At 36.9% G+C, this 20,037-nt stretch overlaps 1 protein-coding gene across 7 annotated transcripts in view; it reads right to left on the bottom strand.

Moving 5' to 3' along the window:
* Nucleotides 1-20,037, bottom strand: part of ARHGAP44 (Rho GTPase activating protein 44) — a 188,067-nt gene that overhangs the window by 46,638 nt on the left and 121,392 nt on the right. For 5 of the 7 annotated variants that reach the window (XM_023529951.1, XM_011358973.2, XM_011358974.2 and 2 more), the window contains 2 exons: nt 17,988-18,064; nt 9,231-9,348 (listed from right to left, as the gene is read on the bottom strand). In XM_023529951.1, coding sequence (XP_023385719.1) covers nt 9,231-9,348; nt 17,988-18,064 — 195 coding nt within the window. Of the gene's footprint in view, nt 1-9,230; nt 9,349-17,987; nt 18,065-19,995; nt 20,031-20,037 lie in introns of those variants that run through there. The other 2 variants (XM_023529952.1, XM_023529953.1) reach the window with 2 other exon arrangements.

The raw sequence follows: 20,037 nt of genomic DNA, 5'->3' as shown, positions 1-20,037 counted from the left end.
ATATAGTACCTACATTTTAATTATGTAACTTCAGAATATATGGAATTCAAAGAGCCAATAATTCTCCCACATTAACTTCAGAAACCTTTTCTTACCTTTGAAGCATTTATTACAATTATACCAACTTACCACAGTTCTAATCAAATTAATTTGGGCACATTCAAAATTTTATAACATTGACTTCTCATTTAAGAACATCTCTCAATTTTATAAAGTCTTCTCAGATTTCCCGTCATATTTTATAATTATCCTGTATTGTATGATGATACCATAGAATTTTGAGTATTTTTGTTGTTAAAAATCCCCAAGGTATTTATAAATACTGGTCTCTTAAATACTTTTTCTTGGTAGAAAGTATAACCTTGATTTTTATTGTTAACTTCTGCTTTCCAGTCTGGCATGTAAGGAGCTTAGAGGTCACCATTTTAAGAAGTCACCACTAACAACATATAAAAAGCTGAACAAACTAAAAAATCAACAATTCTTTTAGTCCATCAGAAAAGTGAGGTCACATGGCAAACCACTGCCCCCAAAGTGGAGAGACTGACTATGAGAATCACAACTTACCAGAGCAGAAATCGCCATAGAAATCAGTGCTGGGCTAGGAAAACTTGAATTATAATTGACAAATTGGTGGAGACTCAGTGTGGACATGTCTGAAAATTAAAAACTTTGAAGGGATCTAGTCACTGGGGCCTTCCACACTTTTGTGAGTTTTACCTCCAGAAGATTTACCAAGTTCTCACAGTGAATATCAAATAAAAATGCTCTGCTGCTTTCAGCAAAGGGAAGAGAAAAGGAACCATTTAAAAAAAAACACTTGCGCATTCTATTCCTCTTAATGAGGCCTACCCTCAGGAAAATTATTTTACCGGAGCCTAACCTAATGGGGTTTTATCAGAGCCTTACTGATCAGGGGAAAGAGAAATTCTCAATTCTAGCAGGATCTAGCCTTCCACACATTGGAGAAGAGAAGCTCTCAATTCCAACCCCCTCTGGCCATCCTGTCCCACCTAAAACAAATAAACAAACAAACCTGAGAAGCTTAAAAACAACAACTGAGAAGTACTTGTGAAGTTCACAGTCGAAGGGCACAGGCTTCCCTAAAAGACTGAGACCTAATCTTAGGACTATAGGATACTGTTCTTCTGTCCACACCTCACCACTGCATTACTAAACGCCAATTTACTACAGTTCCTTTTACCAAGTACATCTCATCCACGTTTTGGTTACAATTACAAGGCATACTAAAAGGCAAAAACACAGATTGAAGAAATGAAACAAGCAAGCATCAGAATGTGAGCCACATATGGCAAGAATGTTGAAATTATCGGGCTAGGAATATTTTTTTTTAAAAACTATGATCACTATACTAAGGTCTTTAATGGAAAAAGTAGATAATATGCAAGAACTGATGGATAATAAATGTGGAAAGATAGAAATTCTTAAGAACCAAAAAGAAATGTTGGAGATCAAAAATGCTATAACATAAATGAAGAATGTCTCTGATGGGCTCGTCAGTAAATTGGACATGAATGAGAAAAGAATCTCTGAGCTAGAGAATATGACAACAAAAATTCCAAAACTGAAAAGCAAAGAGAAAAAAGACTGAAAAAAGAAATAGAATATCCAAGAGCCGTGGGAAACGTCAAAATATATAACATATGCATAATAGAAATACCAAAAGGAGAGCAAAGAAAGTGACGGAAGCAACGTTTGAAGAAATAATGACTGAGAATTTCCCCAAATTGATGTCAGCATCAAACCACAGGTCCAGGAAGCTCAGAAAACACCAATGGCAAAAAAATAAAATATACCTAGGAATATCATAGTCAAACTCCAGAATATCAACTATAAAGAAAAACTCTTGAAAGAAGCCACAGGGAAAAAACCATCTTACCTACAGAGGAGGAAATATAATAATTACATCCAACATCTCAGAAACCATGCAAGCAAGAAGTGGCATATTAAAAGTGCTAAGAGAAAAAAATCACCAAGCTAGAATGCTATACCTTGCAAAATTATTCTTCAAAAGTAAAGAACTAAAGACTTTCTCAGACAAAAAAGAAAAATGTTGAGGGAATTTGTTGCCAGTAGACTTGTCTTGCAAGAAATGTTAAAAGAAGTTCTTCAGAGAGAAGGAGAATGATATAGGTCAGAAGCAAATCTACATAAAAATAGAAAGAGCACCAAGGAAAGAATAAGTGAAGGTTAAATACTTTTCTTTCTAATTCTTAATTGATCTAACATACAAATTTGTTCAAATAGCAACAATATATATATATATATGTGTGCACACATACCCATGCTACCTATGCTTATGTTTAAGTAAAATGGGTGGAATTAGAAATATTTTCTTACTAAAAGGTATTTGCTCTACATGTGAAGCTGTATAGTGTTATTCAAAAGTGGACTTGGATTAGTTGTAAAGATATATTGCAAACTTGAGGGCAACCACTAAAAAAAGAAAAAAAGAAAAGAAATATAATAGATACATTAAGAAAGGAGAAAAAGTAGAATTGTACAAATGCTCAATTAATATCTCAAAAGGCAGAAAAAGTGTAGAAGACAAAAATAGCAAAGAACAAAGGCAACAAATAGAAAACAGGTACAAATAATGTAGATATTAATCCAACTATATCAATAATCGCTTAAATATCAATGGTCTAAACATACCAATGGAAAGACAGAAATTGTCAGAGTGGATCATAAAAATAAAGACACAGTATATGGTGTTTACAACAAATGCAGTTTAAATCTAAAGATATATGTAGATTGAAAGTAAAGGGATAAAGATACACCATGTTAACACTAACAAAAGAAGGAAGATTAACTATATTAATTTCACACACAGAGCAGAATTCAGAGCAAGGAAAGTTACTAAAGACATAGAGGGATAGCACATAATGATAAAGGGGTCATTCTACAAGAAGATATAACAATCCTTAATGTGTATATACCTAACAACAGAGCATCAAACTATGTGAGGCAAAAATGATACAACTACAAGAAGAAATACATGAGCCAGTTATTATAGTTGGAGACTTCAACACCCTTCTATCATAAATGGACAGATCCAGCAGGCATAAAATCAGTATGGACATAGCTGAACTTAATAGTATAACCAATCAACTAGATATAATTGATAGCTATAGATAACTCTATCCAACAACAGCAGAATACACATTTCTTTCAAGCTCACATGGAAGATCCACCAACACAGACCATAATCTGGGCTATAAAACATACCTTGACAAATTGAAAATAATCAAGATCATATAATACCTGCTCTCTGGCCACAATGGAATTAAACTAAAAATCAATAACGGAAAGATAGCTGGAAAATCTGAAAATTCTTGAGAATTAAACAACCTACTTCTAAATAACCCAATTTAAAACATGAGTAAAAGACCTGAACAAACATACCATCAAATAACATATACAGATCCATATAAGTATATGAAAAAATGTCAATATCATGCCATTAGGGAATTGCAAATTAAAATAACAATGAGATATCACTACACACCTAGTAGAATAGCTAAAATTCAGAACACTGATAACACCAAATGCTGACAAAGATGTGGAGCAAAAGAACTTTCATTTGTTACTGGTGGACTACAAAACGGTAGACCTACTTTGGGAGACAGTTTGGCAGTTTCCTACAAAACTAAACATACTCTTATCCCAAGATCCAGAAATTCTGCTTCTTGGTATTTACCCAAACGAACTGAAAATGTACAAACACCTGCACACAGATGATTATAGTAGCATTATTCCTAATTGCCAAAACTTAGAAGCAACCAAGATATCCTCTGGATAAATAAAACTGTAGTACATCTAGACAATGGAATATTATTCAGCACTAAAAAGAAATGAGCTATGAAGTCATGAAAAGACATGGAGGAACATTAAATGCATATTACTAAGTGAAAGAAGCCAACATAAAAAGGCTATATACCATACAATTCCAACTATATGATATTCTGAAAAATGCAAAACAATGGAGTAAAAAAATCAATGATTGCCAGGGGTCAGGGAGAGGGAGGGATGATCAATTACAGAGGATTTTTAAGGAAGTGGAACTATTCTGTATAATGTTACAATGGTGAAAACATGTCATTATATATTTACCAAAACACCAAGAGTGACCCCTAATGTAAACTACAGACTTTGGGTGATAATGATATGTCAATGTAAGTTCATTGACTGTAACAAATGTATCACTAGGATGTTGATAGTAGGACAGCCTGTACATGGGTGGGGCCAGGGGACATATGGGAACTCAAGATTTTCTCTGCATCATTGGTTCAGTTTTCTTTAATGTCAATTCTGTCTTCTACTAAAAGCAACTTCATACCTGTATTTTTTTTTTTTTTCATTTTAAAAAAAATCCAAATCTCCTACAGTTTCCTTTCCATTTTATTTGGTAACTTTAGCTCACCCTTATCTATTGCTACCTAAGGTCCCTAGTCCCTTGAATTTTATTTTGGGCACCAAGATATGTTGTCTGAAATTTATTGTTACTATCAATGAATCTTTTTCAAAATGGTTCTAATTTTTGAGTACTTCATTATTTATTATTGTTTTCTAAAATAGGAAAATAACTGATTCAAAACTATTCTTTTTAATCTCAAAATGGCAAGCGTCTCTTTCTTGTCCCTTACTGCCCACTCTGATAGAATCTTCTCAGAACCTCCATTTTGTTTGCTATAAGTAACTTGGCAGCCTATGAGGGCTAGCTAGATAGGGAGAGCTGCTGCCATTGAGGATGCCTGCAGTCAAAAATATTTCACTTCTCCATGATTATTATTTCTCTGAGTTTGGTGAAGTTATCAGGCCAGGGAGAATCCTTCTGTTGATAATATGTTCTGTTCTCCATTTTGGTTAAATGACTCGGTCATGCACAGCCTCCTAAGTGACACCACTGCCCAGTACATCATAGATTTCAGTAATGTCAAGAATATTCATAGTAGTAGAAGCTCTCCCACCAGCTGGCTTCTATTTGGGTGTGGCCATGTTTGCCCTTAGATCTTATGGGGATAGATTCTTCTGGGGATAGAAGGAATCCAAGTAATTTAAGTGTTCTTCAACTATCTCACAGCCTTCCAAATTAGAAGGTAGTAATGGGTTCTGCGAGGATTTCATTTACTAATTTATGATAACACTAATTTTCTAATAAAAGGAGCTATGGGTCAAAGCTCAATGTTATCTTTTGGTCTGACAATAGATGTTCATTTAAGTCTGACTGTGAGGAGGACAAAATGGGCTGGACATCTGTCTTCCAGTTGCCATCTTTCCTGGGTCCAAGCTTGGTTTTCAAAGGGCAAAGATTATACACTGGCAAAGAATAAGACTGAAATAAGAAGAGACACTAGTTTAAAAAGAGAGAGGCTGAGGATTAGCGAGACAGAAAACGATGTGGGTGGAGTAAGGGTAAGAATGTAAGTGATGGGATGTGTGATGATATATTTCAAGGGGAGACAAAAGCAGGAAAAGTGGATGTGGAAAGTATTACTGTCTAGTAAAAAAATCTAGTGCTGCAGCCTATACTGTACTTTGAATGAGAAACAACAAAACTGATACTACAGTCATCAAATGGATTAGTTTTCTAATCATTGTCTTTTCCATTATTTCACTGTTCATGGGTCCTTCCTGTCTTTCCTCTTATTGAAAAATCACCAACTATTTACACAACCTTTGATGTATTGGTTCAGGGGTCATCACAAGGGCCTCAGGAAGAAAAGAGAAAGCAGGTATGAGTTGTGAAGAGTGGAGCTTGTCTTTTGAAACTTGGAAGCAAAGCAGGCATTAGATGGGAATGCATGTATGGAATGTTGCACCTGCTCATCTCGGCTTGGTTTTCCTGGTGGGCTAAAGCTCTCGGGGTCTCACAGTTCTAGAGAGCCCTGCTTGGTCCTCTCTGAGCCTAAACAAAGAGGAATCAGATTGCCACTTTTGGCCCACATACTTTCATTTTGCTGAATTATCACAATGTAAGAGATTCTAAAGATTTGTCTTGCCTGCTAAGGAAAGACAAAACCATGAAGATATAAGGGTAAATGATCCATTTAGGGAAACCCAGAGAGGGGAGGGAGGAAGGCCACAGTAGATATTTAGAACAGCTGGCAACCACTGAAGTAGAAAAAAGAATCAGAAGAGAATTTTTATAAAAATAGTGTGTGCTCTCAAGGGGATCAACTCAGCACACAAATAAAGCTACCTAGAGCATAATATGTGGTTTTATTAACTCGGTATTTTCACTGTAATAAAACAGAAGTCATGGACTAGCTAAGATAATAATGAAAGAGAGTGGGGGTTATCTTATTGAATATTATAATTGGTACAAAGTCATTAGAATAGAAATTTTATGTTATTATCCCAGGAATAGCCAAAGAGGTTAATGGATCCCAGATATAAATTTGAGGGATCAAATGATAGGATTTCACTTCAGGGGAAGGTGGCTTATTTAATAAATGGTGCTGGCATAATTGGCTATTTATCTGGGAAACAACAACAACGACAAATCTATCTCATACCATGTACAAAAGCAAGTTTCAGATATATTAAAATGAACAAAATAGGTGTATAAAATGCATTAAAAACATTAAAGGAAAAGGAAAGAAAAACAGTTTTTAACCTTGCAGTGAAAGATGCCTGGTGAGACCTTCAGGATCTTTCCCATGCAAAGGAAATACATGTACATGATTAAGTTTTTAATGGCAGATATTAAGACAAAGTCAAAAAGACAAATTGGAAGACTAGAAAAAGTATCTGTAGCACAAAAGATAGAAGAAAGTTTAATATCACTAATATACAGGGAACTTATATAAATTGAAACTTAAAGGAATAGAAATATTGGTCCAATTGCCAATATAAATGTGCAATTTCCCAAAATGGAAATGCCTATAACAATATGAAGAATGTGCAATAACTACATTAAGCTATACTCATCACTACTAATATTCAGAAAATTAAAATTATAATAACGTAGAGACAGCTGTTTACCCTTCACCAGATTGGCAAAAACTGAAAAGAGGAACAACATGTATTATAGGGAAAGATGAGGGGAAATGTGCAGTTCTGTACATTGCTGGTGGGAATGTGAATTGAAACTTCCTTTTTAAAATAGTAAACTGTCAATATCTATTAAAAATTTAAATGTATACATAATCTTTGATCTAAAAATATCATTTTCGGAAATCTAAAGGGAAAAAAATTACCAGCATATAAGAATATACAGAGAAGGATGTTAATTGCAAATTTTTAATGGCAAAAAAACAAAACAAAACAAAAAACACACTAGTTTGAATATTCATCACTAGGAAAATAGCTAAATAAATCATAGTGTATACACACACACACACATATATATGTATATATATTTATACATATATTCATACTTATTAAAAAGACTAAGTTAGATTTATAGCTACTAACCTGGAGAGATGTCTAGGATGTATTGTTAATTGAGAAAGCAAGTGGTAGATTAATATATACGACATAATTATTTTATAAACATACACACACATACATAAAACAAGTAACAGGGAAAATGCTGTATATGTGTGTTGGTATGATTATGAAGAAAGGAATGGAAAACTATATAATAGGTTCTAACATTGGCTTCCTTATCCTTATAACTTTTGTGGCCACTTGGCATGTAACAGAGTAAATAGTTTACAACAAATATCTTGATAAATATTGGTGAGAAGGGCAAACTGGGCACCTTCTTTGAAAGAGGGATTAGTTGCTGGGCAGGAAGGGGGAGAATTATTGGTGTTTCCTTGCTATATTTTCATATTTTTCACTGGTTACGGTGAACACATATTACTCTTATAATCTTTGAGGAGAAATTTAATATACTTTTTGGTAAAAACAGCAAATGTAAGAATCTACACAAGGATGGATGAAGCTGTTAAAATTTTTATTCTGATGTATTTGGATATTCACATTCAGATCCCCTCTTAATACCACCCTCCCATGTTGACTGAAGAAGTAATTTTGAAAGAAATGAGATTCTTAACTGAGGAACATAAATCTGTGGTGAATGGGTAGAGGAGACACAGAGTAAAAGTGAAATCAGCACGAGAGAAGAGTTATACTTCACGAATAGCACTAGCTAGGTATTTGCTATTTACACAGGAGTTCAAATGACAAGTCAGCTTTACTCACAATGAATCTTGGATCTGAAATATTGGTTTAACTTTACTTGGTTCCATAGTACTGTAGGCTGAGATAATGAATTCTTTAAATCATTTTCAATGTTTCTAATTCCAGAGAAAAATTATATGACTCTGAATGTCACCTGAATGCAAAGTCAAAGTCACCTACAAAGAGTGATCATAAAAAGATAAGCCAATGGACAACCTAACAAGACTAGATAGAGCCACAAAGAACAGAGATGTCGGCATGCAAAGTGGCTACTCTCTCTTTTAAAACTGCACATGATTAATATAACAGATACCCAGCATAGTTCCAGAAACATGAGATTTTTGTTCCTTGTATCTAAACCAATAATGATAGATCTGCACATATGTAGATGTATGTATACACAGAGTGGTATGAATGGTGAATTGCTAATTAAGCCCTATAAAACGTTTATGGGGAAAGGAGATGGGACACGTTTGACCATGTGTAATGAAGGGTCTCTACCATTCCTGAATGCAGAGGCTCATTTCTTAGAAAGAGACACTCCTCTCAACTAGTGCAAGTTTTCTCTTTGTGACTATCTCCTTGGCTAGTATTTCAACTTTGTAGATAAGTGTCTCCCAGGAAGCAAGGGATTGCTAAAAAACAAAACAAAACAAAACAAAACAAACCTCAGGAAATATTAAAGGGCACACAAAATAATTTAGTGTCAACTTTGAGTCAAGGGCTCATGTACTATATCTAAATTCTCAATGATTCTGTATGGCCTAGAAACTATTAGTTGGGACTCAGATGACTTACAAAAGCTTCAAGTAGAAACCAAGGTCATTTCCTCTTTGCCTACCATGCAGCAATGCCAATGACCACCCACCACTGCCTACCTTGTCTTTGTCACCATCAAAGCCCCAGCTCTCAGAACTCATCCCAGGTTCTTTGGAGATACTAGCAGTCAAGCTTAGGGCCAGTTAGTTTAAGTAGAGGCTGACTATTCAGGTTTTACTAGAATTCCAGTGAACAAAAAGGGCCTCCCTTAGAGCTCCCCTGTCTGTCCTGGTAGAGAGGAGCAAAGAGGGGGGTACCCTGCAAATCTCCACTCTGTTGGCAGCCTCCTCCATCTCTTCCCTGAGGGCATCAGCTTTGGCACCCGCAGGCTGTAAGCTGCTGGACAAACCTGAAGACTTGGAAGTCTGCTGCCACCTGATGGAAAATAGGAGAAAAAGAGGAGAGGTGTGAGACAGGTAGAGTCCTGGGGATATTGTGGGAAGGCTGAGAAAACAGCTGGTTACAAATATTACCCAGGGTACAATACCCCCTCATGTGAAAGGAGATGTAATGAAAAGGTACCAAGTACTAGAATAGGAGAATGGAAGTGGAGTTTCCACTCAACAGTTGTTGATAGAAGCTGAGAATCAGCTACCCCTTCACACAGTGGCAAGTCTTTCCCAGTTTGTCACCATTTTCCCTACTGTCTTTTGAACATTAAGCTCAAGTAACATCACCATTGCTTTCTCTGAAGCACAGTTTATGTCATTTCTTTAAGTTCCCTGTCTATACTGTGGGCATTTGAATTTGGAAACATTCACCTACTTGGCTAAAGCCAATCATGTACGCTAGGTGAGTCTGTAAACTAACAGCTTATAGGGATCAGCAAGTAAGAAAAATAAGTCAAATGGGTCATTATCTTGAAAACTACTCTACTAGATCCTGATTTCCTACTTGTAATAGGGACATGAGATATAAAACTATTTCTCAGCTTTAAGAAAAACAATAGTGTAAGAAGGATGACAAAGGGCAGCTGATGCCTGGCTGCAGTCTTGGAAAGTTAGGAGGGACACGGAGGGGAAGGGGAAGAGGGCAGAGAGTGAGCTGGGATGCTGCACTGTCAAGAAGGCAGTTGATCTTCATGGAGCTGATGGGCCCAGGCAGGAGGGTGGGTCATAGGTTGCCAGATATTTCCATTGACAAGAGAAGTTGGAAATTGTCATGTGAACTTTCCTGATGCAATGTGTCAACAGATTCAATAGTTTCTTTAAACACGATGCTGGCTAATAGTATACAGACCAAACTGGATAGCTCATCAGGCTCCATCCAATGTAGAAGAAAAAGGTGCAACATTACATAACTTCACTTTGAGAGTCAATAATCTAATCATTAGGTGTTTTCTCTACACATTTCTTTTCTCATTTGTTATATGCAGGACAAACGAAAGAGTGCAAGATTATGATACAAGATAGAGAAACTAAAGTTATCTCTGCTATTAGCAAAAAGTAGCAAAATAAAGGACTGTCATTTAATAAATGCACTTATGAGAAATACTTAAAAAGGCTTTGAGACATCAAGCCTGGCTTGAAACTCTAGAGACTGACACACATGTCCTAGGAAAGATTCTGTATGCAAGATAAAAATTCAGGGCAAATTAGAAAGGAAATAATCTGCTTAAAGATGTTTAAAAATCTAAGCTAATAGATAAAGGTTAGTAAAAATTCTTGGTCAATTCTTTCTTATAATGGTTTGCCCTGCAGAAATGAAATATTTAATTGATATCTCCAAGGTTTAACTATTTTAAATAAAGTATTGAAGTGCTGCAGTTTTCTTCTCAAATAAAATGTGAGATGCTGTGTTTGTAATTTAGATCTCGGATAATGAATATGCCTCTATGACAGATTGTGGGTGAGTCAAGCTACATCCGCCATCTGACTCATGCTACCTGAAGAAAAAACAACTAACCATATATAAGAATAAAAAATAAAGCGACTGTAAACACTATACTGATTTTATGGTTTTATAGATCTGTATTAGATTAAAAACCAAATTATACTTACTGTAAGTATATTAAAATAAAAACATTTTCCAGAGTTATCTCTTTTTTCCTTATTTCCCTCTTCTCTCAAAATTCTGTCCTTTAGTCAATATCCTGGTAGTTTAAAATCATATACCTTTCCCCTCCCTGTTCAAGGAATTTTATTTGTAATATACAAGTAATCTATTTTGATACTACAAAATAGTGATAAGATATCCAAAATGGTCCCTTTGTTAGAATAACAAAATCTCAAGGGAAGCTTAAAAATTGTATAGGCGGTAATCTGCTGTGAAAAGTGACATTAATCATTTTCAAGGTCTGGTGGTCTTCTCTGTCAGTTGTTCTACAAATGAACTCTAGAATTGTGCTGCTCTGTTAAGAAGAAATTGATTTTGGACCAAGAGAAGAAACAGGGATTCTTGTCCTAGAAGAGTTTGAGCTTTAAAATTTGAAAAGTAGGAAGTTCGTTTCTTCTCACTAAGGTAGCTGATAGGACACCATCATTCTCTGGGAAAGATGCTATCACCATAATATACGACCTGGGGGAGAAGACAACAAAATATAAGCTTTAACAAAGGCTAGAAGAGAGAAAAAGGGCAGAAATAAGGATATGAAATTTCAAGGACCAGGAGAAGGGGGGAGAAGACAAATGCAAAAGTTCAGGGAAACAGAAAGTCCAGAAAAATTTTTGGAAGGCAAATGGGAAAGTTTCTTTAGTGGGACATTTATTATCTTATCTGTCCAGTCTTCTCCTTTCCTCTGTCACCAGCATCCTCCATTTTTTGAGGTCCTGTCCCACTACTGCTCTAATGCATGGGCCAAAAGGAGCTGCCAGTTTTGTGTGTCTCTCCCAGTAAATGGTCCAGGTAGGGATCCCTAATGCAAGCCATCCTTCACCACCATGGCCAAGTGACAGGCCAAGGAAGTGGCACATAAGCAACATCCAGACAAAGAGAGCCCCTCCTTTGCACATTTAGAATTAAAACAAAAGAAAAACATCTCATGCTGGGGAGACTCGAGCCCAAGGGACATCAAGTGACCATGGAGACAATGGCTCTAAGGAAAAGATGCCTATATGTGGAGAGAAGCAGAGGTGAGATGTGCAACTGCTCCTGGTGGCAATAAGACTCTGCTGCCAGTCCCAGAGGTACTAAAAATGGCCATAGCTCCACAATTCCACTTCTAGTTATCCACTTCTTTAATTCTGTGAGCTGCCCAATATTCTTCCCCAAACTCCTGTTTTACTTATATTAGTTCACTTGTATCCAAAGAAGGCAGATGGGTTGCTCAGGCTGCTATAACAAAATACCACAGACTGGGGGACTTAAACAATAGACGTTTATTTTCTCGCAGGGTTTGGGTTCTGAAGGCTCTCTTCCTGGCTTGCAGATGGTTTTCTCATTCTGTCTTCACAGGGCCTTTTCTCTGAATGCACACCGAGAGAGCTCTTGCTCTCTCCCACTTCTTATAAGGCCATCAACCCTAGTGGATTAGCACCACATCCTGATTTAAGCTTAACTGGTGGTTAGGGTTCCATATATGAATTTGAAGGGGACACAATTCAGTCCATAGCAATACCACCTAGAGGCAGCTATTCAGCACAAATGTTAAGTGTCCTGGACCCAGAGAGTTGACCGTGAGATACATTCCCCCCAAAACTGAGGCAGACTTTGGGAAGAAATGGGGCTCCTTCTTTAACCATTGCCAAACCTAACCTATAGCAGAAAAGAGGTCTGTGTATCATTCACATTCATTTTAAATTCAATTGAGCATAAAGCTTCCTTGAGTTTACCTCCATTCTTCTTATTTATAATCTTTTATTTATCTTCTAAGCTTCAGTATTCTTTGACTGGCATATCAAGAATTTATTCCTTTTTATTGCTGAATAATATTCCATTGTATATTATATTTTTTTAATCTACTTGAGAGACATTTGAGTTGTTTTCTGTTTTGATCAATTTGATTAAAGCTGCTATGAATATTCATGTATAAACTTTTATGTTTGCTTTAATTCTCTTGGATAAACAGGAATTCAAGGACTGGATCTTAAGATAGGTATTTGTTTAACATTTAAAAAATTGCCGTACTCTTTATCTAAGTGGCTGTACCACCTTACATTCCCAACAGCATTGCAGAAGAGTTTCATCTGCTTCACATCCTTGCCAACAGTTGATATGGTCAGTATTTTTAATTTTTGTCATTTTAATGGGTATGCAATGGTATTTCATTATCATTTTAATTAGCATAATGACTAATGCTCAACATCAACTAATGATGTTGACCATTTTTCATGTGCTTATTGGCCATTCATATCTTCTTAGTGAAGTGTCGCCTCAAATTTTTTCCCCATTTAAAAACTATACTGTTTGTATTTTTATTATTGAACTATAAGAGTTCTTTATAAATTCTGGATATGTCTTTTGACAGATATGTGTATTGCAAATATTTTCTCCCATTCTATGGCATAACTTTTCATTTTTTAAACAGTATCTTTCAAAGAGCAACATTTAAGAATTTTGATTGGGCCCAATTTATTAACTTTTTATCATTCCTGTTTTTTGTATACTAGGGAATCTTTGCCTACCCTTAATGTTGCAAATATTTTCCAGTGTTTTCCTCTAGAAATTGTACAGTTTAAGATTTTATACCACCTGTGCATAATCTTAGCTTCTTCCTTTGATCTCTGAGATTTTATACCACCTGTGCATAATCTTAGCTTCTTCCTTTGATCTCTGAGTCCTTGGGTCTTTCCTGGAAGGGTCAGTAGTATCTTCCACTTTTTTAACTTTTTAAAAAATTGCAATTATAGTTGTCATTCAATACTGTATTAGTTTCTGGTGTAAAGCATTGCAGTTAGACATTTATATAACTTAAAAAGTGATCCCCCTGATAAGTCTTGCACCCAACTAACATCATGTATAGTTATTATAATATTATTGACTACATTCTCTAAGCTGTACTTTACATTTCCATTAATACTTTGTAAATGCCAATATGTACTTCTTAATCCCTTCACCTCTTTCACCCAGTCCCCTAATTCCCCTCACATCTGGCAACCATCAGTTTGCTCTCTGCATCTATAAATTTGCTTTTGTCTTACTTATTTATCTTGTTTTTTAATATTCCACATATAAGTGAAATCATATGGTATTTGTCTTTGTCTGACCTATTTCGCTTAGCACAATACCTTCTAGACCCACATGTTGTCCCAAATAGTAATGGCTGAGTAATATGCCATTTTTTTATATGTACCACTTCTTCTTTATCCATTTGTCTTTTCATTGGAGCATTTAATTCATTTACATTTAAAGTAATTGTTGAAAGGTATGTAGTTATTGCTATTTTATTAATTGTTTTCTAATTGTTTTTGTAGTTCTCTATTCCTTTTTTATTCTTGCTTGTTGTTGACTTTCTGCAGTGTCGTGTTTGGATTCCTTTCTCTTTATTTCTTGTATATTTTTGGATTGTGGTTACCATGAGCTTCCTATATACCAAGCTATGTTTATAGTAGTCTATTTTAAGTTGATGGTCGCTTAAGTTCAAACATTCTATAATCCCTACCATGTTTACTCACCCCTTCCACCTTTATGTTTTTCTCATTATATTTTACTTCATGTGTGCGTGTGTGTGTGTGTGTATCCCTCAATTTACCATTGTAATTATAAATGGTCATCCTACTTTTGCCTTTTAACCTTTGTATTAGCTTTAGTGTTGGTTGATCTACTGCTTTTATTCTGTGTTTGCCTTCATCAGTGAGAATTGTTTTTCTTTACTATATTTTTTCATATTTTTAATTTTTTTCTTATTATTATTAAAGAAGTCCCTTTAACATTTCTTATTATTACTGGTTTGGTGGTGATGAACTCCAGCTTTTTCTTGTCTGGATCCTAGACTTTGGTATTATCTAAGGATATTAAAAGGCTTTTGAAGCAGAGAAGCCAGATTTACTTGAATAATGACAAATGTACACATTAGATTTAAACCTAATTAAACACTGGATAAATCTGTTGGATGTGGCAGTATCCACCAGAGTTGTGGTAGAATTCAAAGATCCAGTTACAGAACTATTGATCAAAATGTACTGAAAATATATAAAAGAGCTTGACTTTCTTAAAAGGCAGAGTGTGTCTCCACCTGGAATACACCGTTCAGTCTGGATAGTATAATTCATGAAGGACAGAACAGGACTAAAGAAAGCTTTGTCAATCATTAGGAGGATGCCACAAAGAATAGAATCTAACACGTACGGACTGGTTAAATAGCTAAGTAGTGTGGGGTGGAGGTGGGGGGTAGTGAAAACTAATTATTCCAGAAGAGTAATTGGTGATCCCTGTTATTCAATAGTGTTGCATTTGATCTTACTCTCACTGTTGTATCACAAAATGCAGTCCTCATGTTGAGTAAGAGTGAAGGGTTAGGGGAAAAAGCAGGAAGTTGGGTGGGTTGGCTTTTTCTTGTGGCTTGTAGCAAGGTCCTACGAGATGCATTAACCCAGGCTGGAAACGGCTAGTCTGAGATTAAAGGTAGAAGAGAGAGGACACCTTTGCTAAGACATTCTCTTTCATTCTGAAGTCTATAACCTAAACTGATGGAGAATCCATAACTGAGGCCTGGGGTTGGACCTTCCACCATGGTTACTAAAGCAGAGACCTGAAGAGGCAGTAACTAAGTTTTTGAAGGGCTGTACGGCCAATACTCTCCCTCCAAAGCAATCTTCAGCCCTCAAACTCACAATTACACAGAATAGTCTGTAAAAAACAACCAATATGATAAAGGAGATGGATCAGGTTTATATGAAGATTTAAAAAAAATTTTTTTTGATCTGAAACGAAAAGGTTGTAGGTCCGAATTGAAGTTTATAAGCATAGAAATTTGAGGGGACGGGTAGAGACTTCCTTACCAAATCTTAACATAACAGAGTATATGAGCTGAAAATATGAAAAAGTTGTTAAATCATGGATGACGGTCTCTAATGACACTTCTCTAAGGCTCTAAAATCTACACACCACTTGGTGTCACCATTAAAAACAACACAAGACCAGACTGGCCATGGCTGTTACCTAGGAGTAACTCTCTTTCTCATAAGAAGACCAAACAGAAACACGTAACTGGCGATGGCAATGATAAGCTTTGATGCTAGAATCCAGCCCGCTAACCAGAAGCTCTGTGCTGGAAATTTGGGTTTTCCTTACAGAAGCAAATCAGCCAGGGCTTCACAGAAGGAAATCGTTCTGCAAACGGGACTTGAACACTGCTATTGGAGGCAATTTTATGTGGCACACAGACATAGTGGTAAGTAACACCAAATCAATACTGCCCTCTATTCTTCCAGGTGCAAGGACAGACTCAGATGTGGGTAAGAATAACTATAGCAACTTTCCAATTCCTGCTCCTCTTCTTTTTTAATCAAAAAAGACAAGAATCACAGCCTTCCATAGGCAACGGAATCTAAAATTTAATAACACTGGCTTTGCTTTCATCCTGTTCATTTTTTATGTTTACCTGGTTATTTGTAGCAAAGGGCACTACTTTCAATTTACGATGTTATAACATTTTTTTAAAAATAGGTTCACTCTGAAAAAGTAAATCAATTTTTAAAAGATGTGTAAGCACAAATGGCAAAAATCATTCAGGTGGAATGAAGTTTGGGAAACACTAAGTTAACTTTTTTTTGAAATCTTTGTTTTTCTGCTGATCGAAGTTTTATTTCTGGTCTTGGAGGAACTGCCCAATATTTTTATTGGTCCAGATGCAGAATTCAAATGTCCCAATTAGTTACAGTAGCAGCTTCCTTTTATAAAGCACTTGGAATATATTGTGAGAAGCATGATCTCAAATGACACTCAAAACAACCTCTCCAGGTCAGCCCACAAATATTGTTACTGCCTGTGTACAGGTGAGCAGGCTATTCTGGGAGTTTAAGTGACTTGACCAAGGACACAGGTTTAGAAAATAGATGACTTAGATCCTGGTACTTTATCTCTGACTCCTAGTTCAGGAATCTATCCTACATCTCTCAGTTGAAGTATAGTCTGTTTTCGTTTTTGTTTCTTTTTCTCAGAAAAAGATTATTAAAATTGACCTACAATGAACCTAATATAGAACCCAACAGTTACTTCCATATTAATATTCATGACCCTGCATTCTTTCAACTTGCAGACTTAGACAAACACACACCTACTTCTGTAAAAAATAAAAAGGCACATGGGCACAATCATGACATATGCCAGCCGCAGTCAAAGCCATCTCAAAGCCTTTGGCACACCCCCTACATCCTCACCCTGCTACCACTATAACAGGAATTTTCTGGTGGATTCTGGAAGAAAGGTACAGAAGAGCAGCACTGTTGCAACGTTAACTCTCTCATAATGGTCTCAGGTTTAGGGAATGGCTACATAGAGAAGATATCTGCACTGTCAGCTTCAGAAGGTAAATTGGTCCCCAGAATTTGAAATTCTCCCCTCATTATAGACCTGACACATTATCGAAGCACTTAGTCTCTTCTCCTGCTACTCTCCCGCTTTTCCTTCTACCCTGGCCATGCTGGTCTTCATCCTGTACCCTGAATATGTCAGTATTATTCCCTCCTCAGGCCTTTCCATTTGCTGTTCCCATTGTTGTGGAAAGTTTTGCATCAGATCTTTGCATGGCTGCCTCCTCATTGTTTATGTCTCAGGTCAAGTGTCATCTCAGAAAAGCCCTCCTTGTGTTACCCTACCTAATGCTATTGCCCCCTTTCCCCAACATTCCCTTCCAAAATTACCCTGTGCCATTTCTTTATATGGCTCCGGCTGCCTGAGATTGTCTTGTATGTTTGCTCACTTGCCTGGAGTGTATCTCCCAAACTAGACTGCAGCTTCCTCAAGAGAGGACCCAGTATTTCTGCTCCCTACTCTTACCTCCAGTGCCTGGAGTATTAAAAAAACACTTGGCGAATAAAACCAGACACACACTCACACACAAACTCCTACCCACAACCAAATGTGATCACCGTTCCTTTAGAGAAACAAAAATGAAAGCAGAGGCCCTACTGTACCTTGTTCGTGAAGAATCCATGTCCAGCACCAACTTTGCTAAGTGTTTCCTCTGTTTTTGAATATTTGGGATTTCCACCTGTGGTTACAGAAGACAAAAGACAGTTGAATTAAAGCTCAAGATAAATTCTTAAGGAACTATTGATAGCCATGCAACAAGTTTGCTAGAGATCTCCCAATCCTTATTTTCAGATGAAATTCCTGGTTTCTTTTCCTGAGCTAAACTCTGCTCTTACTTCGCTGGACATCTGCCAGGAATCTCCATCAACTCAGACCATCTCAGAGGTTCTGTGCCTTCTTCTCACTTAGGCCTAGCCTCATTCCTGGTCTTAGCCAGCAAAAAACAGGGCTCAATCATCTCTCTCCTCACATGCATAAGGGCCAATGTGGGGGGAAAGCAGATCTGACACACAAACCTAATTCAAAACAGACAGCAGAAGGATAAAGAGAATGGCTCTCAGGAGACCTGAGATGCTATGAGGAATGCAATTAGGATATGTTTTTATAGAAATAAGATTTTTCCAAAGTAAATAATGAATAAACATTGACATGGCTTTTCTCAGCTATGAGAAGTTCTTCCATAGTGGTTGTATGGGGATGCTCTTTTTATATTTTTATTTCTAAAAATGACTTAACTGAACATTCCAGAGAGGGATTTTGGTTCCAGGCCCAGCAAAAGTGGGGCAGGATGTGAGAATTTAAAAGGAAAATTGGCCGTAATTGAACCAAAGTCATCTCAGGCTATGGCTTTTATAGAAGGAAAAAATGTGAAGTGTTCTGTGAAGTGCTTTCTATTCACTGTTCGAGCAGGGGTGAGTAATGAACTGAGTGTCAGGACTTCCAACAGGAAGAAGAAGGATACTGTCTGGGGCACCCTGCATTGTCACAGAGCCCAGAGTCACACGGAGAGTCACATGGGGAGTCACACGGCATCTTGTTTGTAAAAGCAAGTTCAACACCCAGGTCACATCAGCCCCTTGTATTTGCTTCAGGTTGGCTAGAACCCCAGACAATCTTTATCTTACAGGTAGGGGATGCCCTGTAACAGGACAGCATCTGAGAAGTCTAGAGCTGGTCTATATCAAAGCCCCATATCTAGAATTTTATTCCTGAATATTTTCAGGCACTTAGGCAATTAGTTACCCATACATTCTGCCCCATAAATAGCACCAGGGTAGATAGAGGTGCTGGTGGCAGTCCAGAAAGGAAACCGGACATGGTCGAGGGCAATACTCTCCAATATGGCAGCCTTTATGTCATTTTAAATTCGAACAAAAAAAAATGACATAAAATTAAAAATTTAGTTCCTCAATCAAAAAACTAAACGTATTCCAAGAGCTCAATAGCCACAGAAAGCTAATGGCTATCACACTATTCTATGGGACAGTGCCATTAGGTTTTGTATGACCAATTAAAGGCAACTGGGAGGAGGTCCAGGGTTCAGGGCAAATAAAGTCTCCCAACCATTTCCTTTCTTACTTGATAAAATTTCACTTGTTTGAAGCTAACAAAATTGTCACATAAACATTAAGGTTTCCTTTTAATAAAATAGTTTTGTTTAGTGTCGTTTAAAGTCCAAGAGAAGAGACATAAATAGACAAACTCCAAGCAGCCTTACAGAGTCTCTTGGGCGCAGGGCCCCAGGACCTTGTGAGTAGGGTCTGTTGTTCATTTCACTGAAGACTTGAGATGGGTGGAGGACAGGGGTGGTGATGGCAGTGGAGACTCTGGTGGGGAAGGAAGTAATGCTGCCACCTTTACTCCTTTCTCCACTGAAGTGCCAACAGAGAGAAGCATAAGTGGGAGAAAGGAGGCAGCAAACAGCTAAAAGGACCACCATAATAGGGAATCCTGACCATGCAGTTGAGGGGTAATAACCTCTAATGAAAAACAATGTCAAAAAGTAGGGTGAGGGGTAGAAACGGTAATAAAGCTGGAGCAGAATGACAAAAGGGCTCACTGTTCTGTCCTTTCCTGCTCACTTAGGCCTAGCCTCATTCCACTTCTTACCTCAGCCAGCAGGAACAGGGGCTCAATCACATCTCTCTCCAC

The sequence above is a fragment of the Pteropus vampyrus genome, unplaced genomic scaffold (assembly GCF_000151845.1).
Source record: "Pteropus vampyrus isolate Shadow unplaced genomic scaffold, Pvam_2.0 Scaffold44, whole genome shotgun sequence".
Classification (NCBI taxonomy): Eukaryota; Metazoa; Chordata; class Mammalia; order Chiroptera; family Pteropodidae; genus Pteropus; species Pteropus vampyrus.
The sequence above is the reverse complement of the archived record's forward strand: the minus strand, read 5'-3'. Positions and strand labels throughout refer to the sequence as shown.